Genomic DNA, 27488 nt, shown 5'->3' with positions numbered 1-27488 from the left:
AGCAGACGTACTAAGATATTGCCTGAGATGGTGCGCACTAACTAAACTACTTGTATATTTTGGCATCCACGTCAATGTATATAGTATATACATTGACGTGGATGCCACACACTACCATCTGAAGAAATTCAAATACCTATTTGAATAATACCTAGGAATGTATCAAATACTTCCTTCAAAAGAACTAGTAGTTTCATTAAATGAAGTCTCAGAGCGCCAGCCCCCGGATTGGGTGCCACTTGACTCTGCCGGTTATCCGTCGGAAATAATGGATGCATTTCCGTCTGCCAATGGGCTAGCGTGAGTACTAGGAAATCGTCAAGACCCTGGAAAACCGGAGAGACGAACGGCTCAAAGCTGCGTTTCCTTGGAATCATCACCATGAAATATATCAATAATACATCTTTCATAATATGAGATAAGAAGAAAATCGAGTTAAGAAAATGAGGCTACTAGTGAGGACTCTAAGTTACAAGGAGAATGTGGTGTTGGCGGAAATTCTGGTAGTTAAACGGAAAAGCACTCGGCTGATTTGTTTAGTAATACAATTTAAATACGCAGGATGTTCTATTTACTACTTAACTGTTCATATTCCAAGCGTGACACGCCAATACAGCTCAATAATAATTATCATTATCATCCACCATGTCGCTTCCTCCAGTACCAAATAGTGGAGTATGGGCTCCAACCATTACTTTTTTCGACCATACGACAGATAGACTCGACACAGAAAGTCAAGCCAAATATTACAAGTACCTCTCTTCTTCTGGGCTTGCTGGATTGGTTGTTTTGGGAACAAACTCAGAAACATTCCTACTGACGCGTGAAGAGCGGAAGATTTTGCTGCAAGTGGCACGTGAAGCATGTGGACCTTCATACCCGATCATGGCTGGTGTTGGAGGACATTCTACAAAGCAAGTCTTGGAGTTCATTAACGATGCAGCTGATGCTGGTGCCGACTATGTTCTTCTGTTACCCCAGCCTATTTTGGAAAACAAACCACTCCGGCTGTGATTAACAGTTTCTTTGACGACATCGCGACGGCGAGCCCTTTACCAATTGTGATATATAATTTTCCAGCCGTGTGCAACGGAATTGATCTGGATTCCGCTACCATTGCCAAGCTAGCAAAAAAGCATAGCAACATTGTGGGTGTGAAATTGACTTGTGGAGCCGTCGCAAAGATCACTCGTCTTGCAGCCGAATTTCCAATCGATAGATTTGCAGTCTTTGGGGGACAATCGGATTTCTTGATCGGTGGATTGGCTGCTGGGTCTGCTGGGACAATTGCGGGATTCGCAAATGTCTTCCCCAAGACTATAGTGAAAATATATGATCTATACCAAGAGGGCAAAATTCAAGAAGCTATGGCATTGCACAAGAAGGCTGCACTTGCCGAGCAACCCTGCAAAACCGGAATTGCGTCAGTTAAATATGCCGCGGCTCGGAATACAGCAGTACTTGCTGGGATTGAGGAGGCCATGGAGAAGTTGAAGCCTCGCCGACCATATTTAGAGCCCTCGGAAACAGAGAAGCGAGACATTGAATCACAAACCTCAACTCTGGTAGACATCGAAAGAAGTCTTTGATATTCTTGATAGAAGAATGCCGTCGATAAATTCACTGGAAATATGATCTTTAAAACCCCCAAAAAAAGCACGTAATGCAATATTCAAAAAAAAAGAAGCAAATTGCTAGTATAAACTAAAGTGTCAACGCCGTAGCGGACGAAACACTATTACAGCTAACAGAAATTATATGAACTCCAACATTAAAGATTTTGCTACATTGGCCAGCGAGTTTAGTTCTAGTCCAACCTCAAAATTTGTGATCCAATGGTAGAATATAGTATCCTGCATGGGCTTCAAGTTCTAAAAAGCAATATGAATAACCTAACATGAATAACCTATTTACAAAACATATTTGAAGAGAGGAGATCTGTCTCCCAAATCGAACAGTTCCTCCTCGGTATACTTGGCTCGAGCCTCATCTGCCACCTTTGCCTTGCTCGCATTGCCCACCTTGTAGCTCCACTCGAGGAACAGAGCGACGAAAAAGCCAAAGCCAGCGAGTGCCAGGCTGAGGCCAAAGCCAGTATAATATTTAGGCTTCTCCTTCTCAAGGTACATGAAGCTGCCAATGATACCACCAACATTGCCAACACAGTTCATGAGAGCGATGCCGATGGCGCGTCGCGCTGATGGGGCTATATTGTTGGCATTCCAAGACGCAGCAGCAGACTGAATGGGGTAAATTCCAATGACAGCCAGAACGACGGCGAAGTAAGCAACTCCTCTCTTCTCAGCAATAGCTCCATTAAGAGAGATGATCACGGAGTAGGCGACAACGCAGATAATCATTGGAATGGCAACAAATGGCATTCGCCAAAAAAATCGATCGGAGAGACGGGCAAAGCTGATGGCTGATATCGCGGCGGCAACATAAGGAGGCGCTGACAATAGCTGTGCATTAGTATCGCTGAAGCCCATGGATTTCGTAATGGTTGGAAGGGTAAATTTAGTCCCTGATAGAGCATTGAGTTAGTTATAATGTTGATTTTAGGGGCCGTTGCTTCGTACCATATGAGAGAGCCGACTGGCAAAGCAGGAAGTAGGCTTGCACATAAACCCTCCAATTTGTAAGCACCATCTTGAGGTCCTTAATCTTGAATGAGGTCTCTTCAACGCTGGTTCCACCCTGTTTGATGAACATAGAAAGTTCCAGGTATCGAATCTCATCAAGGGAAAGCCAGCGTGACGAAAGAGAGGGTGTGTCGATTAGGAAAAAGAAGCAGGCGACTCCAAGAACGACACTCGCAAGTCCCTCCAGGATAAAGATCCATCTCCAACCTTCCAAGCCACCAACACCGTCCATGAGCGCAATTGCGGCAGCCAAAAGACCAGAGAAAGCACCGGAGAGGGCACTAGCACAATAAAAGTAGGAAATGCGAAGTGCCAAATCTTTGGGCATATACCAATAAGAGCACAGATATATGGCGCCAGGGAAGAAGCCCGCCCTATTCACGATAATCAGAATCTTGGAAATAAGGTAAAAGAGAGCGAAAGAAGACAACTCACTCGAAAACCCCAAGCAATACTCGGGTTGCCATAAGCCCTCCAAAGTTCTGGACCAGACCAGTGCATGTCATGACAATACCCCAAGAAAGAACCAGAATCCCCAGATAAGTCGAAGGACGTTTGAACTTCTTGAGCAGGATATTGCTCGGAACTTCCAACAGAACGTAGGGAACAAAGACTGTGGTTGTATATATTAGTACAACGGATAGAGACGCAAGGGGATAAATGGGCGAGCAAGAAAAGATACGTACAGATAGACAAGACTGTATTATACTGGACTCCAGTCATCCCCAAATCTTCCACCATGCCCTCGATCTTAGCATTGCCAATATTAGCCCGGTCGATGTGGCTGATCAAGTAGAGAACGGCCAGCATAGGAACTAGACGAGCATCTACTTTGCGAAATGTACTCTTCCGCTTCTCCTCTGGATAACTGGTGAAGAAGTCTGCATCATCAGCTGTAAGACCGACGACACGGAAGTTGTCTATCTCGGTGACATGAGCACCCTTTGGCAGGCTTTCAACATGGGTGGGTAAATGTTCAATATCTTCTTTGGTAATTGAATGAGAAGCCATGTCGGTATGAGCACACGAAGTTTTGATAGTGCGCGTGAGACTCAAGAGTAAACAAAACCCACCAGGATGGAGATTGCTCCAGAATCAGACATTGCAGATCCACAGGAGGGGGCATATATAGAACTTCTCGGAAATGCTTTCTTGGCGACGACAACTTGCATGTCTTCTGATCACAGACCACGCGGTGGAACATCTTAGCTTTAGCTTTCATGAATTCCCCAGTTCCCCAGGCTTGGCGACCACGTTTGTAGCGGGTCTAACTTGATAATGCGGGGGCTGACGGCCATATTTGCCGAAGATGCAGCTATTCCACGAAAGAATAGGTGTTTTCCGGGCAATAACAGTCTTTGTCTTTATTCTGTGCCGTTTAAATACGGATAAGTGTCCAATCACAGCCTCGTGTCCGCGGATACACATCTTGCATCTGCGGATAACTCCTTATGTACCCCGGACAAAAGCTGTCGTGCTAGTGCAGGTTGCGGGGTACCTCAATTGACCTTGGTATTATCCGAGTCATAGGCGATGCTTCTCCGGGGTGAATACCGGAAATGTGGGGAAAGGTATCGTTTGCGTTAAGCTCTTATGTCGGGGTGCAAGACTTGGTAGAAGTACGAACAAAAAATTTCGCAGCTGGCGGGATTGGATAACAATTTCAATTAACAACCGTGAGCTCAGAGAATGAACAATATGCCCCAGGGGTTCAAGATAAGGAGCATTTCAATCACGCCAGTGGCATTCCATGATATGCCCTTGCTAAACAGTGTGGGTGTTCATGAACCATTTGCCTTGCGAAGCATCATCGAAGTTATCACGGACGATAGCTATGGCCTGGGAGAGTCATATGGTGATCTGGCTCACTTGAAGCGCTTGAGGAAAGCGGCAGATGGTATGCAAGGGGTATCAGTTTATGAGACGAACAAGCTGTACAAGATATGTGAGGATTCTTTGAAAGACGATGATTCGACAGGCGGTGATGGAATGGCTGGGATGGTTACAACTGCATCTATCACCGATAAGGTTTTTTCACCATTCGAGGTTGCATGTCTAGATCTACAGGGGAAGCTAATAGGCCTCCCTGTCAGCGAACTTCTTGGTGGTCGGGTGAGAGATAGTGTGCAATATTCCGCATATCTTTTCTATAAGTGGTCAGGTCATCCTGGTCAAGCCGATGATGAATACGGAGAAGCCCTTGACCCGGAAGGGATTGTCAAACAAGCGAGGAAGATAGTTGAGGAGTATGGATTCAAAGCAATCAAATTAAAAGGCGGGGTGTTTCCACCGGCTCAGGAAGTGGAAGCCATCAAAGCATTGCACGCCGAATTCCCCGATATTCCATTACGTTTAGACCCGAATGCAGCATGGACTGTTGAAACATCTAAATGGGTTGCAGAAGAGTTGAAGGGCATCATTGAATACCTCGAAGACCCTGTTCCTGAAATCGAGGGCATGGCCGCGGTGGCAAGGGAGGCCCCTATGCCATTGGCGACGAACATGGCTGTTGTGGCTTTTCAGCATCTTCCACCCTCAGTGGCACAAAATGCAGTTCAGGTAATCTTGTCTGATCATCATTTTTGGGGTGGACTGCGCAAGTCCCAGACACTGGCTTCAATTTGTGATATATGGAACATGCGGCTCTCCATGCATTCAAACAGCCACTTGGGTATTTCACTCGCTGCCATGACACACCTGGCAGCTGCAACCACAAACCTTGCCTATGCATGTGATACACATTGGCCATGGAAGATGAAAGAGGAAGATGTCATTGTCTCAGGGGCTTTGAAATGGAGCGACGGTGGTGTCCTAGTCCCAACTTCCCCTGGACTTGGTATCGAACTCGATAGGGAGAAGCTTGCACAACTCCATGAGCAATACCTTGAGTGTGGAATGACTAAAAGAGATGATACAACTTATATGAGAAAGTTCAAACCAGAATTTTCCCCTCATATACCTCGGTGGTGAGCTTGTAATATAACTCATTGAGCTATGGATGCACTTGGAAGTGCATGGAAGCCTCGACTAGAAGCAGCACGACCTATCCTTATTTCAACTCCGGCTTCAAGTATATATATTATTAGTGCTACGCAGGAGAACCTTTAAGGTCTCCAATCCTTTCCAAAGGATTTGCAAGGAATGCTTACTCAATTGTCACACTTGTAACTATCTACTGTAACGGGATAGGATGCTCGAGGCAGCACGGTCGGTACGTGCAGGCCGAATGGGGCAGAAGGATGAGGGTAAACAACACCCCAACTAGGGCTATCTGCTAGCACTCTCTCGAATAGACTGTAACTCGTGTAATTGAACTCTGTATCCCTCTCTGGGTGATGCTAAAGATGCTATCTAAATGAATGTATATAAGCTCCCTACCAAATTAGGCCAATTCCCTTACATAATCCTCCTACTGGCAGGCAGGCCGATACTCCCCCACTACACTACCTAAATAGTTAGACAAACGTCCATAAATCTATTAAAAAAAAGAAAAAAAAGGAGACGCCCATTTAATTGACGAATACCCACTCGAATACTTCGAATGAAACATATTTGAGCCAGTCCAAAGAAGCCGAAATATGTGTACATAGTATCTGAGTAGAATAGAGGAATGATGATTCAACTACGATCTAGACACTGCCCAGTGACCAGGTGGTCTGGGATGATATTCTTAATGCACTAATTGGGGTAAGATAGCTCTCACCGAAAAGTCGATTGAATCTTTGTTTTAATACGACTGTATGGTAAAAGCATGCAACTGCAGCTGTATCTGCAACTATTGATGCCCAAGCGCGTAAGTGCGGAGTTGAGTAACAACCCCACGTTAGAAGTGGTCAGCCGACCTTTCATCCAACGGGATGAAGCGTCGATGATCTTGAAACTCCTCATTCCCCGCAATAATTCAATTTTTGCTGCACTGAGAGCACTCATTGAAGAAGCAATTACGGTTCCTGAAACACTTTTCAATGAACAATCAACAAATCGCTCCATTTCAGACGGCAGAACGATCACTTGAATAAACCGGGAAAAAAGAGATAAGATGGCACAGTCTACAGCGTCGACGAGTATATTAGGCACCTCTGTTGATTCCTTTCCACGATCCCACGAAAAGGTTGTCGATGTTAGCGATACCCCATACTTTGTGAACAATGAATTCCACTTCTCAACAACGACAGATTTCATAAACGTCCATGACCCTGCGACGAATGAGCTGGTTTCGAGAGTTCCAAAAATGAAAGAATCCGAGCTCGAACAAGTATTGCTGTCTGCTGAAGCAGCGTTCCCTATCTGGAGTGGAATGTCCACGATTGCCAGGCAGCAAATTATGTTCCGTTTCGTGGGTCTCATCCGTGAGCATTGGGACCGACTGGCTGCCGTGATAACTCTTGAGCAAGGCAAAACTCTTGCCGACTCAAAGGGGGATGTCTTGCGAGGCCTTCAAGTAGCTGAGGCTGCTTGTGCCGGATCCGAATATATGAAGGGGGAAGTTTTAGAAGTTGCCAAAGACATGGAAACCAGGACTTACCGAGAGCCACTTGGTGTCGTTGGTGTTATTTGTCCATTTAGTGAGTATTGACAATATCTCTTTGATGATGGAATAACTTACAAATCAGATTTCCCTGCGATGATTCCGCTCTGGTGTATTCCCATTGCTACAATCACAGGGAATACAGTTGTTTTGAAACCCTCTGAACGAGCACCTGGAGCAGCTATGATTCTCATGGAACTTGCGGAGAACGCAGGATTTCCCAAAGGAGTGATTAATGTGGTCCACGGTGCCCACGACACCGTAAATTACTTACTCGAAAATCCTTTCATCAAAGCCATCAGTTTTGTGGGAAGTAACAAAGCAGGAGAATACATTTTTACGAAGGGCTCAGCCAATGGCAAGAGAGTACAAGCAAATCTTGGCGCGAAAAATCATGCAGTCATTCTACCTGATTCAGAGAAAGATTCGACATTAGATGCGATAATAGCCGCGGCATTTGGTGCAGCAGGCCAACGCTGCATGGCCTTATCGGCTGTGGTGCTTGTTGGAGAAACAAAAAACTGGCTGCAGGATCTGGTAGATAGAGCCAAACGTCTTCGTGTGGATGGTGGCTTTGAACCTGATGCCGATCTTGGACCAGTCGTATCTCCGGAAAGCAAAGATAGAATCACAAGCTTAATTGCGAGCGCAGAGAATCAAGGTGCAACTATTTCACTGGATGGTCGAAACTACAAACACGCCAAATATCCAAATGGAAACTGGGTGGCCCCAACAATAATCAGTGATGTGAAACCTCCCATGGAGTGCTACAAGGAAGAGATTTTTGGCCCCGTGCTTGTTTGCCTCCACGCAGAAACCCTAGAGGACGCCGTCAAACTTATCAACGCGAATCCTTATGGAAATGGCACAGCTATTTTCACATCCTCTGGCGTCTCTGCCGAGAGGTTCCGGAAGTCTATACAGGCAGGCCAGGTGGGTATCAATGTTCCAATCCCAGTGCCCCTTCCAATGTTCTCTTTCACTGGGAACAAAAGAAGCGTCGCAGGCGGAGGAGCCAATACCTTTTATGGCAGACCTGGAGTCAATTTCTACACTCAACTCAAGACTGTGACATCAAAGTGGGCTGGTCGAGATAATCAACCGGGGAAAGTGACACTCTCCATGCCGACTAATACATAGTAGAACACTGGAGGGCTTTCCCTAGTACCCCCCCAATTTATGCGTCACTTCTTAGTATGCAAATCCTTATGATCCAATTTACTCTATGGGACTTGATATCTCAATCTTAAGGCAAGAGACAATGAAACACCGAAATTAAATTCAGTAAGAGAGTGTAGAGTATCTCAAAATACAGGTATACTCCTACTACAATAGCGTTACACTCGTGATAAGTAGTGAAGCTGAGTGTTCAGTACGATAAGTAAGCGCACCCTCTAAAACAAAGTTCCATCCCCCTCTATAACTATCGGGCTAGACCTTGTCTCAGGTCGATATTTGGCTGCCAGTTCTCTGCCTCCTTTCCAAGCTCCTGCCTCCAGCATTTGTGTCATACTGAGGCGTACACCTTGCTGAGCAAAATGATCGGATATCAAACCATGAAGAGAGTCCAACAGCGCAACGGTCATTGCTCGCCATTCAACAATAACATCACTGGTCGCATCGAAACTCGGGACTTTTTTACCAGAGTTGTCCAGACCTTGCTTCAGCACTTCATCTTTCAGCTTCAACACACCAAGATCCACAAACAGACCTCCATTTCGATATTCGGGTAGTCCGGTGCCCTGGTCAATATTTTCCCATTTTAACTGCAAGATGCGGATAAATGGCACAGATAAAGAATATGCCAGCCATTGAGTCAACTTATGAAAGGGTTGAATCTTGAGCGTATCGTTATCGCTTTGTTGACCAGAACTCAGTTTTTCCAAAACTTTCAGAGGCCAGGCGTCTCCAATGGGAACACCGGAAACCTGAGTTCGATTCTTGGGCCACGCAGGTAAAAGAGTCTTTTGTAGAACAGACCATAATGTTTCATAGTCTAGATTCTCTCCTTTCTTGTTCGACAGCAAATAGTCTGAAGTATTGAATGAATATTGACACTAATACAACATCAAGAATATGGACCGAGCACATACCCACGAGACTCCCAGGTCTACCGTTTGAACCAAAAATTTCGGGTAGATTCAATAGGGATACACCAACACTGTTCAAGAGGTCCACACGCGAAGTATCACCAATGATCTCGTTGTCTGGGGTTATCTGAAAATGGTTCCTGAATGTTCCGATATCGAGTGACGAAAGTCCGTGACCTGAAGAGAGCTTGTTAATCTCAGGATGCATAGGTAGAGACTCATAGACTTGCCATCGACTGATTCCTTTGTAGCGTGCACACTTGAGTCTGAAAACGTGCCAGCTTTGAACATATACAGTGCGGCCACTGCGATGCCTTCACTGCGGCCATATAAATTCCCAGTATTGGGCTCGGTAAACTTCCAGAAATCACCAGCCCCTGCATCAAGAAGCACAGCAACGAAAAACAGATCGACGAGGCGTCTGGTGATTTCTAGCTCATCATGACCAGCTGATCTCCAATCATCGATGAGCTTTTCCACTCGATTGACACCACCGACGTTAAAATGCTGCCATCGGCCGTGAGGGGGAATCTCGTGAAACTTGTCAGGGCCAAAGTCTCTCTATAAAACAGTTGATCAGCCATGATAATCTACCTGGAGGTCATAGTAGTGGTTTATTGAATACAAGAGCTATACATACGTCGATGATGCCAGCTACATAACCTGCAACCTGGGGCATCAGGTCCGGAAAGTAGGAAAAATGTGTCAATTCATCTTTTTCGGCAGCTTGCAAAACGAGATGCGCTCTTTCTCTAACAGCCTTTAACCCTTTCAGATATTCGATATCCGCCATTTTTGCTTTCCGTCGAAGTACGCAATTTGCCTTGGGAAGTAGACTTCGAGATCAAACTATATTCTCCAGGGTCTCCAGATGAGCTGAATATGGAGTATTGATACTAACAAATAAATTCGTAAAACTGAAATGCGGTGATCAAGTTGCTCTCTTCTATCTTCCGGCCATCCCCGCCCAGTGGGGTGTTGCATCGCACTCCGCAGGAAGAAGCGGGGAACTTACAGATTTGATTGCCAAGATTGGATGTGTAATTGTATGGGTTTAGTAAAAAATGACCATTGAAAGATAAACAGTTATTACACCATACAGCCAGATGTACATAATACGTGAAAAGGTGTGTATTGATGTACTGTATTATCTGAGCTTTCTCAGCGTCTTTTAGAATATGTCAAGACACTTAATACATAGACCATACAAAGTTCTGACTATCAGGAAGCTGTGATGTATTATTTACCCAGTAAGTAATATTACAGAAATTACCTTAACCAGTATGGTGGCTTATCATGGACAAGTCTTCTCCTGGCGCCTGCTGGTAACATGTCCTAGTTCAGAACCTCGGAGGAAGTTGAGTATAAAGTATTATTTACACATATCTTCATCATTAAATTGTGTATTGCTCATTTTCACGACCGAACAAAATATCCAAGCGCTTAGGCTACCGAGGTATTCCGCTATCTTCAAATGAAATCCCCGGTAGCGCTAATTTATGTATCTTACATGGCTGTGACAGATAAGAAAAGCCATCCATAAAACCAACCACTCAAGTAGCTCTGATGTTAAGATCATTGATATTTAACCCCGCCCGACACAAATAGTATCTCCTGTTAGCTAATGCTGTCTCATCCAACCGATGGTGGTATCTTTTGAATCTCAAATTCAAGACTTTCATTTTCTTCTATCAAGGGGAAGAATAATCTCAAAATGTCTAGCGTATATTTCTTATGGATTGCTGGAAAAAGCCAACCCGGGAAAGGAAGCCTGTGTGTGCCCCAAAAGAATCACGTCGAGCGAGTAATATAATTCTGACTTCAATTTAGAATTCCCATAGAGGATCCATCCACTGGAAAAGTCTTTGCTGGGTTAGATAGTCTAGCTATGGGACTCTCAACGAAGTTAACCTCTAATACATTTTAGATGCCATTCTGCCTCACAAGAAGATGTTGACGCCGCGGTTTCTGCTGGGAACCTAGCCTATAAATCTGGAGTATGGTCACGCGCATCTCGCCATCACCGTGCTGACATCCTCGAGAAATGCGCCACTTTACTTACGGAGGCTCTGCCAGAGTTGATCGATCTCGAAGTTAAACAGACCGGTCGTGTAATTCGAGAAATGAAAGCACAGGTTCCTTCACTTGTACGATGGTTCAAATACTACGCATCGCTTTTGAGGGTGGAAGACCGTTCAGTACTTCCTACAAGTGGAAAACTGCATAATTTCACGGAGAGACTTCCTCTTGGGGTGGTCGTACAGATCACGTCATTCAACCATCCACTACTTATAGCCGTGAAGAAGCTGGCACCCGCTCTTGCGGCAGGCAACAGTGTCATATTAAAGCCGAGTGAGCTCACTCCATTGACCTCTTTGCTTCTTGGCAAGATACTTAAAGAAGCTGGGATTCCAGATGGGGTTTTCAGTGTTTTGCCCGGGCAGGGCTCGACAACAGGCCAATATCTCGTTACCCACCCGCTAGTGCGCAAAGTAGATATCACTGGAAGCACTAATGCGGGAAAGGCCATTGGAAAGGTCGCAGGGAGCAACTTATGTCGATACACAGCCGAACTTGGGGGAAAAGCGCCATTGATCGTTTTTGAAGACGCAGACATTGATGTCGCGGTAAATGGTATTGCTTTCGGAAGTTATATTGCCAGTGGACAGACATGTGTGGCGAGCACAAGAATCATTGTTCAGAACAGAATATTCGACCAAGCGATACAAAAATTGAAGGCCAAGGTTGAGAGTATAACATGTCGGATTGGTGCACCCACGAATCCAGATTCAATGATGGGGCCTCTTATCTCGCAGAACCAGTTGGAAAGGGTCCAGCATTTAGTGGATGAATCCGTTCACCAGGGAAATTTAATTCCACTGATTGGTGGAAGGCGTCTAACGAGTAAAAGCCCTTTGGATGGATTCGACCTTTCAACGGGTTATTTTTATGAGCCAACAGTGCTTGTACCAGGCAAAAAAAACCCGACAGATGCCTTGATATGGCGTCGAGAGGCATTCGGCCCCGTCGTTGTAGTGCTTGGATTTGATACAGAAGAGGGGGCGATTTCTTTGGCCAATGATACCGAATTTGGCTTGGGAGCCGCCATTTGGACGACGAATCTTTCGAGGGCTTTCCGAATATCTCAAATGATAGAAGCGGGAATTGTTTGGGTCAATACTCATCATCGAAATGACCCAAGTAGCCCATGGGGAGGAGCGAAACCTGCCAGTGGAGTTGGTAGTGAAAACGGAGTCGATGCATACAACTCATATACGACCACCAAAAGCACAATTATCAATTATGCCCCATGCGAGGAATCTCTGGAAACGGATGATTGGTTTGGCCTGGCATCTCAGAACGTTCGATATGGGTGAATGAGCATTAGAATCGGGATGATGGCTGGAACATTTGTAAATTGTGAATTGACCCGAGACCAATTAAACTGTTAGACCCCTGTATTTGCCTTCAAGAGACACTGAAAAAACACAGCCGCTTTGCTGAATTCTCGACAAGTTTTCCTGAAATTTGTCCTTGGATTCCGAACAATATCTCGTGTTTAGTCTGATTTATGCTGAATTATACTTAGTTTCAAAACAGATACTTCAGTGTTCGAGGAATAGCCAACCAAAAAAAAAAAAACCTTTTTATTCACGATGTGATTAGACCTATTGTCTCCATTGAGTAAGCATCCAGAATGCAACCCAAAAGTATAAAATGAATGGAGGATAGTGTTGCTCATAAAGGGATGTACTTCCAGAAACCTGCGATCGTTTATCTGAAAAAATGGCACCATATCTATCTGACCCATAGGTAGAATTCAATGTTACCGGGGCTGAGACCGAGCCATCTTCTAAACGAATCCAAGTTTGGAGCTGGTTCTCCAAATCTTCTTGATTTATGAGAATCTGTCGAGCACCCCGAGCCACGTCGCTATACCCGCCGTAACCTGTATGGCGACCATAGCACATGTTCAAGTTTGTTCCTGTAATATTCTGGTCTACCGTTCTGTTGTCCCATTTGAAGCACCTACAAACTTTTGTTAGAAATCGATCCAATTAAGGGGTGGATATTGGACATACCAATCGTTCTCATGATCATGTCCACTGAAAGTCGCCAACAACCCGGTAGTGTTGAGAAGCGCTTGCATAAATTTGGAATCTTGTCCAGTATACTTTGTATCACCGGACCCTTGAGACACCACAGTCTCACCGTTTATTCCTGGAGTGATTGTCGAATTTACACCTTTGTCCTGATATTCAAACATTGCATGTGCAGGAATATGGTAGAATGCAAGGGATGGAATGGGACCACCGAATTCCGATGTCAGATTGGCATTTTGTTCGATAAACCACTGCACGACCTTCATGATCTTAGTCTGTAAGTCCCAGCTAGGTTGATGCAGCAAACTTACGGATTCGTCGACCCAATCCTCTCGCACGCCAGATTCGATATCATCATTTCGATTAGAAGGATTCCGCCCACCTCGAGAGTCAAAAAACCACAAAAGAAGTGCAGGGGGTCCATCTAGTGTATCATGGGGATAGACCATAAGATAGTAATTCGTAATTCCTGCTTGAGTACCGGAAATATCGCTTTTTGTTAGACTTGTAGGATATTTGGCTTCCTGCTCGAATATATCGAGCGAAGGATCCAGATTGGCTTGACTATCGTGATTTCCATAGGTAGATGCCCATTGCTGATCTATTTCCACCAAGGGAGATACGACCTCGTGCAGATATTCACTGGAAGTAGAACTTTGCGTGGCCTCTCCTGATATGAGATCTCCATTGAGGACGACTAATTGTGCATCCTCATCGGCGAGGATTGATCTCATAACTTGTTTCGTCAAGGCATCATCGGTTTCATCTGCTAACATGTTAGAGGCTATATCTGGTGGTGGCTGGAGAGTGATATCAATTTACTTTCGGCGAAATGCAAATCTTCAAATATGGATATTTGAAATGTACCACTCGCACAGAATTGTAATTTTCTATTGTCCGATCGACGCATGGATGGGGATTTCACAGCGTGCTGTGGCGATGGAAAAGCAGGCATAGTAATTAATATAAGCCTGTGAAATTACATGCTCAATTTCAGTACCTGAAAGCGCGGGCAATGCCATTTAATGTATGCGCACCAAGAATAGCCTTGGATCATTGGATCGCCAAAATTCCGATCTAGCTCAGTCATCCACGTCATGCAATTCAACTGCCGAGCTCTTACAAATGGCTGAGTGAGCTGAAAACAGGTCGACCAACCATGCCAAGAGTCTACTTGCCAAGCCCGTCGGTCATCGACTTGAGGAGATAATCGGAGATAAACCCCAGATGCCGAATGACTCTCGGGGATCCGCGGGAATCCTCGTCATTTGTCGGCCCGATAATGATGAAAAATTCTTAGTAGAGTAGTTAATTTAAAGATAATTTTTTGCCCAATTCCGTACTAGACATAAGATTTCCATCGGTCGGCTCACGTTCACCTATATTACAATCCCCTCGGATGTCTTAATGTTATTCAGGGTTCTGCTAGTCATCCCCGGGATTAACAAATCATTGCCCGATCTTGGCAGGCTTTTCATTAATGCATGTAGGTTTTGCCTAGCATGATGGGCCCAAAAATCGGAGAAACCTGAATCAGCCAGGGTGACAAAGGTTGCTTGGCATCTGGTTTGCGGGTAAAGTAAGGCAAATCAGCGAGGGGAGCAGCCGATTTACTTTCGTACTTTTGCTCTCTGTGTTCCTGGAGTTGCACAAACTCGCGTGAATGGCTGGCGCCAAGCATGTGTGTACATCGTGGCTTCGATGAAAAGATTGTTGCCTGACTCGCAGGATTCAAGCTCTCGTTGATAATGCGAAAACTAGCTACCGATTGCTATTTTGGTAATGATCTCCATGGAAGGTACCAACAACCAGTCTTACACTCATAATACTTAAACAATAAATATCAATGGATTTTTTGTCAATTTAGAAAAGCAGATCAATCTATGTGAATGTGAATATTGACGTCATAATTGAAGTATAAGATAGTATACATGGTATATGCGAGATATGCCCCCCCTCGGACGCATTCAAATATGCAACAACATCATGCATTTAAGTTATTATACGTCGAAGAGCTAATATCGGTCGTTTCGCCTCTATATTTGCTCCCAACTCCATTGCTCGTGACATTATGGGGGATGTCAAGTGTGTCATAATCCGGGGGTAGATTTGATGGTCGAGGCTGCAAGGGGACGGTAGTTTCAGTACCCTCACTGCGACGGTTTCGGGGGATGAAAATATTATAATAGCGAGGAAGAATGAGACCCAGTAGAATCAAAAGTAAGCATAAATGCGCTAATATAAAACCAGCAATCATCATCGGGTCATATCGAAGAGTGTAAAACTCGGGATAGGCGAAGCTAAAGACGATGGCCAAGATTGGTGCACTCGCATATCGAAGTAGAATTGGCCAGAAGCGAGGGATATTCCAGTTACCGTTACCGCCAACTACTGCATTGAGATCGCGTCGTAATTGATTTCCCTAATCAAGAATGTAAGCAAGATCAAGGTAGAAGCTTAACCAGGAGGAACATACCGAATAGAATGCCAGATACCAAAATCGACTGAGCAAGGGGTTCTTGCCCCAGAAGCTAGGAGCTTTGATACTTGGAGTGGCGGATATTATAGTTGAAACAATGGAACAGAGAATATAAAATCCGAATCCTGCACCCGCACCGGCTGCTGGATTGGAGATCCCGTGTGCAACCGCGACGCCGATGATTTGCCCACCGAAATACCCAAGATTATAAATAGCGAAAGCTGGTGATTTTGTTTGATCAACCACATCCTGCCAACGGTAAAAGGTCGTTGCTCCGACAAGTTCTGACCATACAACAAAAATCAAAGCCACGTTGTTGATCCATCGATCAATGCCATCCAGAAGATAGAATCCGAATTCAGTACAGTATGGTAAACACATCAAGAATGATATAATTGTCAGTGCAGTCACAATCGTAGGTCGAGAAAGTTTCATGCCCGCATCAACTGCCAATGTAGCCGCTGCGTCGAGCATCACAAATGCTGAACTAAACCCAAGTACCACCAGTGTGAAGAACAAGAGAATAGCCCACCAATTCGCACCGGGCATGTGGATAACTGCCTCTGGAAGAGTCAGGAAACCGACAACGAATGCGCCGAGTCTTTCACCGTCCTGGGGCCAGCGTTGAAGGTACCCAACAACACCGAAGACTGCGAAGGCCGCAAAATTTTCAAAAAGAACATTACTGCCACAGATGAGAATTGCATCCATGACGGCATTTGAGTGCTGGGAATTGTAAGATGCATAGGACGTAAAATAACCAAACCCAATGCCTGTCGAGAAAAATACCTGCCCTACAGCTGTCTGCCAGACAGTTCCCGATGCTAGTTGGTCGCTTCTCCACGTTGCCCAAAGAAGTCGAATACCCTCTCGTGCATTATCAAGTGAGCAGGATCGCCCGACAATGATGATAGTCGTGACGATCGGGAGACCCATTGTCCAGTAAACCACGCGGCCAGTCAATCCAACTCCACGGAAGATTGATATCCAAATCAAAAACCAAATGAAGGCGCTCCACCCAACAGTCTCGCCGATAAGTGCCACACCGGGGTATGTGGTGTAGTTTGAAACCGCTCTATTTCCGTTGGTAAGATTCCCGATGACTGGGTCCACGTTGGCAACGACATCGCCCATGTAGAATTCCTCGATTCTACCTTCCCATGGTAATGGACTGCGAAATGAGTTGCGGAAGTAGTTCATGATCCAAGCCAGGTTAACCGTGAAGTATTGTACCACGATAAAGCTGACCAGAATGGGGCCCAGTCCAACACCCTTCAAGCGATGGTTGATATTGTTGAAAGCGATTGTTGTTCCACCACGATATGCTTGTCCGATCGAGATTTCAAGTATAAGAGCTGGAATAGCGACCACAAATACGGCGAGGAGGTATGGGATGAACCACTGAAGCCCGTGATTGTTATACACAACCGACGGATAGCGAAGCAGATTGCCTTGACCGGCACATCCTCCCATAGCAGCAAGAAGGAAAGCTGCTCTAGAAGGCCATTGATCTCTTCCATCCTCGGACTTCTGTGGCGGAGGTGCAATCCAACCCACGACTTTTCTTACATAGGGACCAAGCCAAATCAATACCCTTTTTGGGTACTGAGTAAGAATCATTGTCTGGGCCCTGAAAAGAGCTGAAAAGGGCTAGATCTCAAATATATTCATGCAGCCCAGAATGCGGAGTTTGAGATGAAATTTTTTTTTTCCAAAGAAAAAAGCCAGACGGGTCTCAGAGTCTTGACTGTCCCCGCAGCTCCATGCTGCGTTTTAATGCCCCGGGAATTTGCCAAGGGGCTTGCCCACGAGCCCATCGTAGTATGGTGGTGATTGATGCCATGCCAAGATGTCCAAGGAAATGTTCTCATCCTGATTCCTTGATCTTTCCCTTGATACGGCGAAATCCCCTTGCCAAGATTCTTGGAAAAACCAAACCGTAGTATAGGGCTAAATGAATCTCAAGCAGTAGCCCAAGAATCCGTAAGCCGCCAAGCGCTCAGCTCTTGGTATTGCATGGCACTGATTGCGACATCTCTGGGCATCAGGTTGTCTACCGTAAGACATAATGAAATGGGCGGAGGTCATTTGTATGCCATACAGAACTCACACGTACCCAACACTTGGGTACTGGAAGGGCGACAAAATATATCTATCGACAGATCCAGCCTAGTGTCCATTTGGATAACAAAATGCTGTGCATGAACTACACCAATATACTATATTTTAAGTAACGCCACACGAACCCTGAAAATGTTTGACACGAGTTGAAAGCACTCATCTCATACAGTCAGTGGATATCCAGAAAATGATGCGTCGTGGGGACATCAAAGCTACTATAAAAGCGGCGACCATATTGAAACAAGAGCATTTTGAAAATCACACCACAAGCCTCACCTGATCTCAAAGCTGAACAGATTGGGATGAAAAGAAAGAACAGGAATAGAAAACAGAAAGGCCAGAAGAATGATCTTCCGACCAGTTGGTCCAAGCTTCAAGCTTCCAAACTAAATAAGTCAATGTTCATTATAAAATGGGCACTTCCACAGTTTTACCTCGCTTTGAAAGAAAATTGTAGAGATACCACCATGTAAGACCGACCAATCCCGGTTGATAAATGGGAAACGATTTGATCATACGCAGTGTTTACACATAAATTCATGAGTGACATCCAATCTGGTCATTGCATTCGGAAATGACCTTTCTTTTCTCAAGAATCAGACATCTGATTGTTTATTCTTTATTAGCAAATATTGTTGATACCTGAGTCCTGAGATGGTAGTCAAGTGCACTTAAGGTATGATAACATACTATTTCCTACAACGCGGATTCGCATTTAATAGCAAAGACTGAATATTTAACATTAGGTAATCCATGTATTCTCGACTGTTGTCTGCTAATCAAGAATATTCTGTATAACTTAAAATGAAATGGACTTCGTGTCAATTATAGAGAATCTTAATCCATTAACATGGATGTGTCTAGATATCTAGACTTGATGACATCATACATGCAGTATCGAGCTCACGTGAGATTCTCATCATTTTTTTACCCCGCGATATCACAGAAATATTAAATATACCACTTATTTTGGTTCGTCAACTTATTCTCTGAAAAAGACACTGGTGAACCTGCATATATTGATATAATACAAACATGGGAATCTTTGGGCATCATCATCTCGACCCCGTTGCGGAGCCTATCGCCATTTTTGAACAATTCGTTTCAAAGGAGCCGCAGACATTGATTCTGAAAGAAAAGGTCTTGTCCGTCTCTGGGGATAGCTTCGAAATTAAACTTGCAAATGGTGAACCTCTCCTGAAAGTTCATGGAGCATGGGTGTCTATTTCCGATCGAAAGAAGATTGAAGATGCCCACGGCAAACATCTTTTTGATATAGTCAAAGAGCATTTGCATCTCCATACGACCTATGCCATTAAAGACCCTCACGGCAAAAAAATATGTGAAGTGAAGAGTAACCTCAAATGTGAGTCGAATAATCTTACAGTTTTAGCAATACGGTACAAATAAAGAGACCCTGCTGACCGTCTTACTAGTACTCGGTTCAAAAGCTACCGCCACATTTACCGATCATAATGACAAGGCCGTGACTTTTACCATGAAAGGAGGATGGTATGATCATAGTGCAGATATCGTCAATGACAAGACTGGTCAGTCAGTGGCACGGATTGATCGCAAACTCCTGAGTGGCCGTGATCTGGTATTTGGCCAGCAAACCTATGCGGTGGTTGTAGCCCCCGGGTAGACGCAGCTCTAGTCGCAGCCTTGTGTATTTGCTTCGATGAAAAGAACAATGAGGAGCGTGGCGAATGAAGATATACGTATTGAGAATACTTTATTTCTTTTCTTTTTTTGGAATTGTCCTGAATATAGGGTTTTAGGGTTTACATTTAATAACAATCGTCTTGCTTTTTATTTGTATCCCATGGTAATCTCTCTCCATATAAAACAGCACCCTCCCAATGTCAGATATCTCGCAAATTATTTTTTTGGCGAATCAATGGCTCTGTATGGTATGTTAACACAATTTAAAATAAGAAAAAACTTTGAATTATGCATTGAAATCTAGCTCAAGAGCACGGTCGATGCGGCTAAACAGAGTATAGAAGATGGGCTCCTATTGTATTTCTCGCCGAGATCCTTTAATGCTGGTTGTTTCCGGTTGGATGGGCATCCAGCACAAATAAAAATCGAAGATGGTCTGGCGTATTTAAGCGGATATGGAGGTATACAGTAATGTAGAGACAGGCCTGTTGATGATTTTAAATGGTTGTGTTTGAAAGATTTACGATCTATCGATGAAGGCAAACAAACCCAATGCAATCTAGCGATCTCTTCAAATTGCGCGCCATTGCCATTTAAAGAGATCGCGTTCTGTATTAATACAGCTTTCCGAATAACGGTTTGTCGATTGTATTTCCATATGGGGTGGGGCGACACTGTTCCTTCGCACGGATCGACCCGATCTAGAAAGTCAGATCCAGACAGTTCGCACAGTCAGCCATACGCAGGCAAAAATTTACAGATCAAACGCTTCAACATCTTTCCCATAAAAAATATTGCTTCATAGTAACCTCAAACGCATATTTAAGAGCAACCGGATTACAGCCCGTGATTGAAATATCCAATCGAAGATAATGCGCCGGTCTTATATGCCTTCTTTTTTGAAGGCCGCTGCTGTGAGAGGGACCCGAAAGCTCACAAGAACCTCGACTGTTTCAAGTAACATATATTTCGTAATAGAGGCACCTCCAAGACTCTTCGCCCAATTTTGTTTTATCTGCTTCCTGAGCAGACGGGTGAGCAAGGTGAGCAAATAAATGAATTCGATTTCCCTCACATGAGGTGGTTGCCTGCCCATCTCTTCCACCAAATCCCACCTCCCCTAACGTCCTGATTCTTACACCCTATTTTTAGAGAATTGAGTCAGTCTGGATTTGTTATTTGAAGCTTTTACTGAAAGGGTAACCTACTGACAGATACTAATAAGGCCATTATGGACTGAGAGAATGAAAAGAGATCAAATTGTAGATTCAATTGAAAGATTGACTGAAAACCATTAAAAACACTCTGTGCGAGGTCAAGCCATTACCACATTTACTACTGTGGAATTTCCCAAGCTGGAACCATCGACTGAAACTGCTTCTGCGAATGCATGAGAATAGAATTGGGGACTTGTGAATGTGGTCTGGAACCCTTGTCGCGGAATAGATCCCAGAAGCTGCAGTGAGTCAGATTCGGACTTTTTCCCATAAAACTTCCAACTGCCAAAGTCAGTGGCTCCATTCCAACTTGCCCACATGACGATCGGACCATTTGATGAAGATGCCTGGGCAAAGAGGCTCGGCGGTCTAGATGGCGTGGATTTCCAATTCCCTTTGAAGGCGCGGTAATTCATCGCATTCTTGTCCTTCAGACCAGCGAAATATAAGACTGTGCCATCCGGGGCATGCTCAGAAACATATGGATTGCTTCCCCATCCAATAAAGGCGTTCCCATTAGGAAGAATTTGCATATTTCCCTGACTAGCCGAGCGCATTCCCTCTCCTGGAGCTTCGAAACGCTTCAAAATATTTGAAGTATTTGTTCGATGATCAAGAGAAACGATCATACCGGCCGATGTGGATGATGTGTTCCGGTAGTCATCGCTTCCATTATCAAAGAGTGATAAGATAGTGTGAGTATCATTTCCTTCACGGAAGCGCGCATCATGTTGCGACGAAAAGTTGTAGTTCACCAATGTGAAAGAAGACTGTTTACCACCTAACTTCCAGATCAAAGATCCGTCACGGCCTGAAATCTTGTATATGGCGCTGGTATGCCTAGCAGAGATCAAATAATCACCTTGGTCAGATTTGTCCACTGAATTTATATGAAAATAGTCCCAAGCAGTTGTATTGCTCGTTCCGTCACCCACAATTGGGTTTTGCCGGATGGGAACGTAAGTTTCTGATAGAGGTACGTGGTCCAATGATGACCATTGGAATAGCACATCTCCACTGGCGATGTTGATCTCTTGGAAAACGCCATCCATGACCCATCCACCACCGGCTGGGACTCCATATGGTACCAGGTCATACTGTCTTGGCTGATAAATTGAAATAAGAACCCTCTCTCCATCCAAAACATTAAGCTCGTGCATGTCGCTCATCTCCAGATTATTTCCACTCTGCACAGTTGTCGTAAGATTATAAGAGCCATTAAGGAATAAATTAGAGCCTCGAGCATATCCCCCAATTTGAGTTCCTTTGAAATAACAAAGGTGATCGGTGTTTGCATATGAAGCGACATGAAGACCATGAAATAGATCGGTATTTGAACCATCTGCACCACTCCATACGAGCTCCTGCCTCTTGTTAGCCAAAATCCCACTCGCCATTAGATACAGTCACCTCACTCCATTGATATCATAAATATACGGCCCAGGGATTTCCGTCCGATATGGCGCCCAGAAAATGAACCCGGGGGACATATCTTGTTCGTTTTTAATGCTTACATCAAGCAATGGCATATGTATATCAGGTTGCTGACATTTAGAAAAATGTCAAAAAGATACTATATGATAGATGGTCCAGGAGATACTTACGGATTGAAACGATATCCATGTTGCTGCCTGTGCAGCACTATGAAGAGCGAACACCAATGCCAGAAAAATGAAAGCACCCCGTGGGAAAAACGTGGAGATTTCACACTCCATTTTTTTGTCGTGGACACTTGAATTTCCTTGTAAAATGGTACAAAATGCTCAAAGGTGATCCCTATGCCTGTAAGGAATTAACTCTCTACTTTATACTCATTCTTCCCGTGAGTTCTGACGTCACGACAACCAAAAGCCCTACGTCGCCTAATATTACCCTGGGCAACGCATGAGTTTCAAGAACTTTCGGATGCCCACATTGCAAATAGTAAGAGATAATTTCCATCTTGCGGAAAGAGCTGGAACTCTGCAGGGTGCCGTAATGGGTGCTAAATTGATGCGTTTCCAGTGTTGGGACCAAGCTGAGCGTTCACGTCCAAGAGACCAAGCTCGTTCTTTGGAACGAAAAATACGAAAAATACTACTCCACAATAGCATATACATCAGTTCCCGAAATTTTTCTTCGAGATATTTAATGAAATACATGAGCTTAATTGCTCTCAAGTTAATTGAAAAATGCAGCTACGGCATCCTTGGAGTGTGGCGACTCGAAACGACATAGGTAAAGGGTTTCAAGAGCCGGTTCCATCCTTTGTCACTCGCACCATAGGACTAATGGTTTTGACCGCTATGTTTGATTTTTACCACGCTGCCAACGGAAAATGCCGTTAAAGTGAAAATATCGAACCAAAGTCCCCAACCCACTGTTTCAGTTGGTTTCTAGCTTTACCCGAGCCGCCCGTGATCAATGTAGCAATCTCCTCCAACCCTACGTCAAGACTAGTTCATTGTCTTTTCATGATTATACGGCCACAATTACCACCCACTAGTTACTTGAGGAAGGACATTTGTTCCATAAAACGCTGTGGGGTGTTTGTTGGTGACATTTTGCCCTAAGCTAAAATCGCAGCTTGGAGTAAAGTTATCAAGATTATTGATTCAGTTCTAGCCTCGTTACTAATTTCGATGAAGAGCCTTATAGTTAAGCTACTTGGTATCACTCAGTACTGCAAAAGAGCTTTCAAATGCGACGCAAAGACAACACCTTGAGTACCCGTAGGCCAGGTAAGTTTTGCCTTCCCGAAGCAAAGAGCTCTAAGATTCAGCTCGAACTGCTGGGGTAATCTAATATTAGAGTCAACCAGTAACAAGTACCTACTCCAGATATTCCAAGTCTAGACCATTGCTATAGTTCACATGATGAGTTTAAAAAGGTGGTGACCACTGAGGCGGCTGAAGACTGATAGCCTAATTCGGCCATTTCCAAGGTTTTCTCAGCCACGCCAAGAAAAAGAACTCCAGAGCTTGTTTAGTTTCGTATTTGAATCACAGGTTCATTTTCTCTTTGCGGATAGCACTGTAAACCACGGATGATGGATCATGCGAGGGCTTCATCGTATTGGTGCAAGTTAAAATATTGGTCAGCTCCCATGATCAATTGGCCTTATATGTAAGAAGGGATCAACCATTGGCGAATAAAGTCCGCGAGTCCACTGGTCCGCTCTTGCGCCAAGATTCGAGGAGCCGGGCTTGGCATTTGACGGAGGACTATATTTGTCGCAGTCGAATTTAGCAAAGAGGCTTAGATCGATGCTAGCCATAGGTCTAGATCTTTGCGATCAAACTTTTCAATTCCCTAGCAAGAAGACAAAAACAAGAATTAGTTCGAATTTGAGAATGGCTGTTTATAGATAGTTAGGGTCTATGAATAGGGTCTTAATTTGGATCAAGAGCGGAGTGCTCAAGGTAAAAAGTACTTTCACAGGGCTATCTAGAGCGATCTATACCATCATTTGGAAACTTATTGATCATCTGAGATAAGTCATGACGCGCATATAAAATCTAAAATTTTTTGTAAATATTTTGATGCTGAAGATAATAGAAGGACATCGTTGATCAATATCTTGCCATCGTCTATTTAAACTATCAACAATCCCTTGATTGTAACTATGAGTTGACCAAGCCAGAAACATCTTCTACGAATACCTGTCACAGATCAAGAAATAAGATCCAAGCTCTGTACCAACGATGAAGTCCCCTCTTTACCTTCTTACAATTTTACTTCCTCTAGCAACTGAGTTAGCATTCGCTTCCCCGACAGCAGATGTCGAGGATACCGATATCCTTGAAGAGAGGGATCGCGGCGGCGATCGCGGCGGCTTCAACGGTGGCAACCCCTGCAAGGTCTTTAAACCGTACTGGTACTATAAGTACCCGTGCGAATCGAGTGGAAAATTGGGTCAGGAAAACCAAGGCGGCACGTTCACTGCAACTTGCAAGTACAGGTAAGCCTAATGCTTCAAATATAGATTATTTGAATTATTTGACAATCTGACCGGAATGAAAGTAACAATGGAAATAACTGGTACAAAACCAAGAGAGGCTGGACACAGGGGTTTAATAGACCACAAAGATGCCGTATGATTCCCTCTTCTATATTTGATCAAAATCTGTTCTAATCATGTCTGAAGATGGCAACTGGGAGAACCAGCAATGCCCAAACCCTACCTTTGGCTAGGTTCATTTTTTTAAATTCCGCTCCTACACTACGCTTTGCACTATAAGTCGGTCCAGCTGGGTAAGCCTCGCGGAAACTTCTCATTGCAAGAAAAAATGTTCAGATACTTCACGTCCTGAGAATTTCAACCTTTTCAACCTTTTGAAAATTTCCTTGTCATACCTGCATTCCTGAAATTCCTCCTATCTTGTCGACGGGTTTATTTCCAGTACTTGATCATTCATTATTTTTACTTGTTTTGATCACATATTTTGAAGATAAATTATAATTAAAAAAAACTTTTGCGTGCGCTCATTATCCACTATTGTAGGTTTCTAAAGTTCCGCTACGATGAATCGCTTCCAGAAATAGAGGCAGTCTCGTCTTGAATTTTGGCTCTATAGCAATTAACCGGCAGGATCAATTTTCAACAAAAGATAGCGCCCCCTTTGTTGAAAGAATTTTGTGATCAGAGCTCGACAAGACTGCTCATACCTCTCTTCCGCGGTGTGTCAAGCAATACTGGCGAGCCTTGGGCTTTCTACTTAACATCCTCAACACATCCGCAACAAACTCCGCCGATTTGAAAGGTCAGAGCTCCTCGGAGTCCGATGAGCGTGGAGCTACAAAATAATTCTGCGAAAGCCTTTTAATGGTCAGATAACCAAACGAATTTGATCTGGAATACAATATATACTCCATAAATTATTCACGAAATATCAACAGATACTAAACTGACGCTTGCCTTGATCATTTTCCACAAAAATTGCTGTATTAAGCCTAGCGGTCTTCAAATATACCGAAGTAGTCACCCTATTGGACTTTTTCATAGAGCTATTTGGGTCTCAAAATTAGAAACCTGGTGATTATTTTCTACTTCTACCCTTTGAAATGTGATACCTCTAATTTACTTCACCAAGCTTTTGAATTGAAAGAGCTGACGCTCAAACAGATGCCCCGTCCAGAATGTCTAGAGCCACGGTGGATTTACTCTCGAAAAATTTCAGAATCTGGTTCTTATTAACGAACTAGATCGTTGGTTTTTGATACGAGCCGAGCCCTGGTAGACCAAGCCAGCTTATAAGCTCCTCGGAAATACTTTGGCAATCCATATTAACCCGCAGTTTGGCTTTGGCTAGATAACATCCAATAGATTGACAGAAGCTTATGATGCATTAGGAACTACGTCGTTTAATATGGGGGTCTCCTGACGAGCTCCACAGCCATAATTACGAAGACCACTGGGTATTTTGTTAGTTCAGAACTACAAACTCTCTTGGCCGTATATAAACAAATAAAAATGCCAATTTGGATTTAGTAAATGTTTAAACCATATGAAATTTTGTATTTCACTCAAAGTTGGAGAGCTCGCCCCATAGATTTAGTATTCAATTCTCAGACTGGCCACTTTTACCCGCCATTCTTGCGGCGAACTATAAATTGTGGCGTCACAAATCTGGTGACCCTTGGTCGAATTAGGACCATGGAGGATAAATTATTCTAGTTTAGAAACAAATGTCTCTAAACTGGTAGTCTTGGGCAAGACTGATTTGATGGATCGAATCAGTCATCCAGTGGCCGACATTTTCATGGTGACTAATGTATAAATAGGCAGTGGCTAAACCCCCAATCTGAATTTAATTTTGTAAATTCAAAGTCACCCCATATTCTTCCTTCTTTGCAATATATTATATGCCATTATTCAATCTCATTTCAAAGTCCAAGCAAGATGAGACTTAAGCCAGCGAGCATATTAGCTATTCTCGCCGCCATTTCCATTATCACCTATGCTGCCGATATCATCGGACCAACCTGTCGGAAAATACCTACGGAAATTAGCCCCAAGCTAGATGCCGCTTACGATGGATATTACAAAAACCTGTGCAGCCATGGCTGTCAACCAGTTGTGGTTGGCAAATATACCCGTCTACTCAGCGACAAAATTTTGAAGCCGGCTGTGAATGACATTAGCCGCAATGTGAAAATGGAACAAAATCGCAGAAAGTCCCTGCTTCGAATCACAGATGAAACGATGAAAGCCGTCGAGGCCAATTGTGGCCAAATGACGAAGAAAGTAGACTTTTGCAAGAACACCAAAGCATTTCCGAAATATGCTGCGTGTGCTAAAGGTCAAATCCTTAGTGTTATTATGAGCCATGCTCAAGAGGCCGGTCCCCTGTTGAATGAGAATGCATGTCGAAAGGAGCTGGAATATCTTAAGAAGCGGGAGCTATGGGAAGAGAATCTTCCTTCCTACGTGAAAAACTTTGTGGATTCTTGCCGTCGTTGGTAATGGCGAAGTGCTCTATTTGACGAGATTGTCAAATAGACCAATTGAATATAAGTTAATCCACTGGGTCATGGCCCAGGATGGAGCCTTAATATCCTGGAATGTGGACAATTCCGGTACTGACTTTCTGACGTTTGGATGGATCCAAGATGACTACTCGACTACTCTTATAATCCGATTCAATGATACGCATCGCTATTC

General features: G+C 44.0%; 12 protein-coding genes across 12 annotated transcripts; 7 read left to right on the top strand and 5 right to left on the bottom strand.

The window, feature by feature from the left end:
• Window positions 1-645: 645 nt before the first annotated feature.
• N7469_009491 (dihydrodipicolinate synthase family protein) lies at window positions 646-1589 on the top strand (the record flags this gene model as incomplete). Its single annotated transcript, XM_056648396.1, has 2 exons — window positions 646-971; window positions 1022-1589. The coding sequence occupies 2 exons, from the start codon at window positions 646-648 to the stop codon at window positions 1587-1589; spliced, it is 894 nt and encodes a 297-aa protein (XP_056495527.1).
• A 321-nt stretch (window positions 1590-1910) lies between these two features.
• Window positions 1911-3653, bottom strand: N7469_009490 (uncharacterized protein; the record flags this gene model as incomplete). Its single annotated transcript, XM_056648395.1, has 4 exons — window positions 1911-2524; window positions 2580-3016; window positions 3078-3255; window positions 3329-3653. The coding sequence occupies 4 exons, from the start codon at window positions 3651-3653 to the stop codon at window positions 1911-1913; spliced, it is 1554 nt and encodes a 517-aa protein (XP_056495526.1).
• A 687-nt stretch (window positions 3654-4340) lies between these two features.
• N7469_009489 (glucarate dehydratase family protein) lies at window positions 4341-5612 on the top strand (the record flags this gene model as incomplete). Its single annotated transcript, XM_056648394.1, has 1 exon — window positions 4341-5612. The coding sequence occupies one exon, from the start codon at window positions 4341-4343 to the stop codon at window positions 5610-5612; it is 1272 nt and encodes a 423-aa protein (XP_056495525.1).
• Window positions 5613-6681: 1069 nt separating this feature from the next.
• N7469_009488 (CoA-acylating methylmalonate-semialdehyde dehydrogenase) lies at window positions 6682-8310 on the top strand (the record flags this gene model as incomplete). Its single annotated transcript, XM_056648393.1, has 2 exons — window positions 6682-7207; window positions 7256-8310. 2 exons carry the CDS (start codon window positions 6682-6684, stop codon window positions 8308-8310), a joined length of 1581 nt encoding a protein of 526 aa, XP_056495524.1.
• Window positions 8311-8564: 254 nt separating this feature from the next.
• On the bottom strand, window positions 8565-10053 carry N7469_009487 (URC4/urg3 family protein; the record flags this gene model as incomplete). The annotated part of the gene is made up of 4 exons (XM_056648392.1): window positions 8565-9202; window positions 9264-9437; window positions 9479-9821; window positions 9901-10053. The coding sequence occupies 4 exons, from the start codon at window positions 10051-10053 to the stop codon at window positions 8565-8567; spliced, it is 1308 nt and encodes a 435-aa protein (XP_056495523.1).
• Window positions 10054-10974: 921 nt separating this feature from the next.
• Window positions 10975-12637, top strand: N7469_009486 (aldehyde dehydrogenase; the record flags this gene model as incomplete). The annotated part of the gene is made up of 3 exons (XM_056648391.1): window positions 10975-11033; window positions 11091-11132; window positions 11188-12637. 3 exons carry the CDS (start codon window positions 10975-10977, stop codon window positions 12635-12637), a joined length of 1551 nt encoding a protein of 516 aa, XP_056495522.1.
• A 291-nt stretch (window positions 12638-12928) lies between these two features.
• N7469_009485 (metallophosphoesterase family protein) lies at window positions 12929-14139 on the bottom strand (the record flags this gene model as incomplete). The annotated part of the gene is made up of 2 exons (XM_056648390.1): window positions 12929-13289; window positions 13343-14139. The coding sequence occupies 2 exons, from the start codon at window positions 14137-14139 to the stop codon at window positions 12929-12931; spliced, it is 1158 nt and encodes a 385-aa protein (XP_056495521.1).
• A 1208-nt stretch (window positions 14140-15347) lies between these two features.
• Window positions 15348-17462, bottom strand: N7469_009484 (sodium:neurotransmitter symporter family protein; the record flags this gene model as incomplete). Its single annotated transcript, XM_056648389.1, has 2 exons — window positions 15348-15785; window positions 15840-17462. 2 exons carry the CDS (start codon window positions 17460-17462, stop codon window positions 15348-15350), a joined length of 2061 nt encoding a protein of 686 aa, XP_056495520.1.
• A 1536-nt stretch (window positions 17463-18998) lies between these two features.
• On the top strand, window positions 18999-19608 carry N7469_009483 (LURP-one-related/scramblase family protein; the record flags this gene model as incomplete). Its single annotated transcript, XM_056648388.1, has 2 exons — window positions 18999-19329; window positions 19400-19608. The coding sequence occupies 2 exons, from the start codon at window positions 18999-19001 to the stop codon at window positions 19606-19608; spliced, it is 540 nt and encodes a 179-aa protein (XP_056495519.1).
• A 1335-nt stretch (window positions 19609-20943) lies between these two features.
• On the bottom strand, window positions 20944-22560 carry N7469_009482 (arylsulfotransferase family protein; the record flags this gene model as incomplete). The annotated part of the gene is made up of 3 exons (XM_056648387.1): window positions 20944-22209; window positions 22261-22389; window positions 22450-22560. 3 exons carry the CDS (start codon window positions 22558-22560, stop codon window positions 20944-20946), a joined length of 1506 nt encoding a protein of 501 aa, XP_056495518.1.
• A 1968-nt stretch (window positions 22561-24528) lies between these two features.
• Window positions 24529-25018, top strand: N7469_009481 (uncharacterized protein; the record flags this gene model as incomplete). The annotated part of the gene is made up of 3 exons (XM_056648386.1): window positions 24529-24785; window positions 24848-24918; window positions 24972-25018. 3 exons carry the CDS (start codon window positions 24529-24531, stop codon window positions 25016-25018), a joined length of 375 nt encoding a protein of 124 aa, XP_056495517.1.
• Window positions 25019-26726: 1708 nt separating this feature from the next.
• On the top strand, window positions 26727-27290 carry N7469_009480 (uncharacterized protein; the record flags this gene model as incomplete). The annotated part of the gene is made up of 1 exon (XM_056648385.1): window positions 26727-27290. One exon carries the CDS (start codon window positions 26727-26729, stop codon window positions 27288-27290), a length of 564 nt encoding a protein of 187 aa, XP_056495516.1.
• Window positions 27291-27488: the final 198 nt, after the last annotated feature.

This window comes from Penicillium citrinum (genome assembly GCF_028827155.1).
Source record: "Penicillium citrinum strain IBT 23319 chromosome Unknown utg000009l:1.0-4274883.0:1.0-4276374.0, whole genome shotgun sequence".
Taxonomy (NCBI): Eukaryota; Fungi; Ascomycota; class Eurotiomycetes; order Eurotiales; family Aspergillaceae; genus Penicillium; species Penicillium citrinum.
This window is presented reverse-complemented; position numbering and strand designations above follow the sequence as displayed.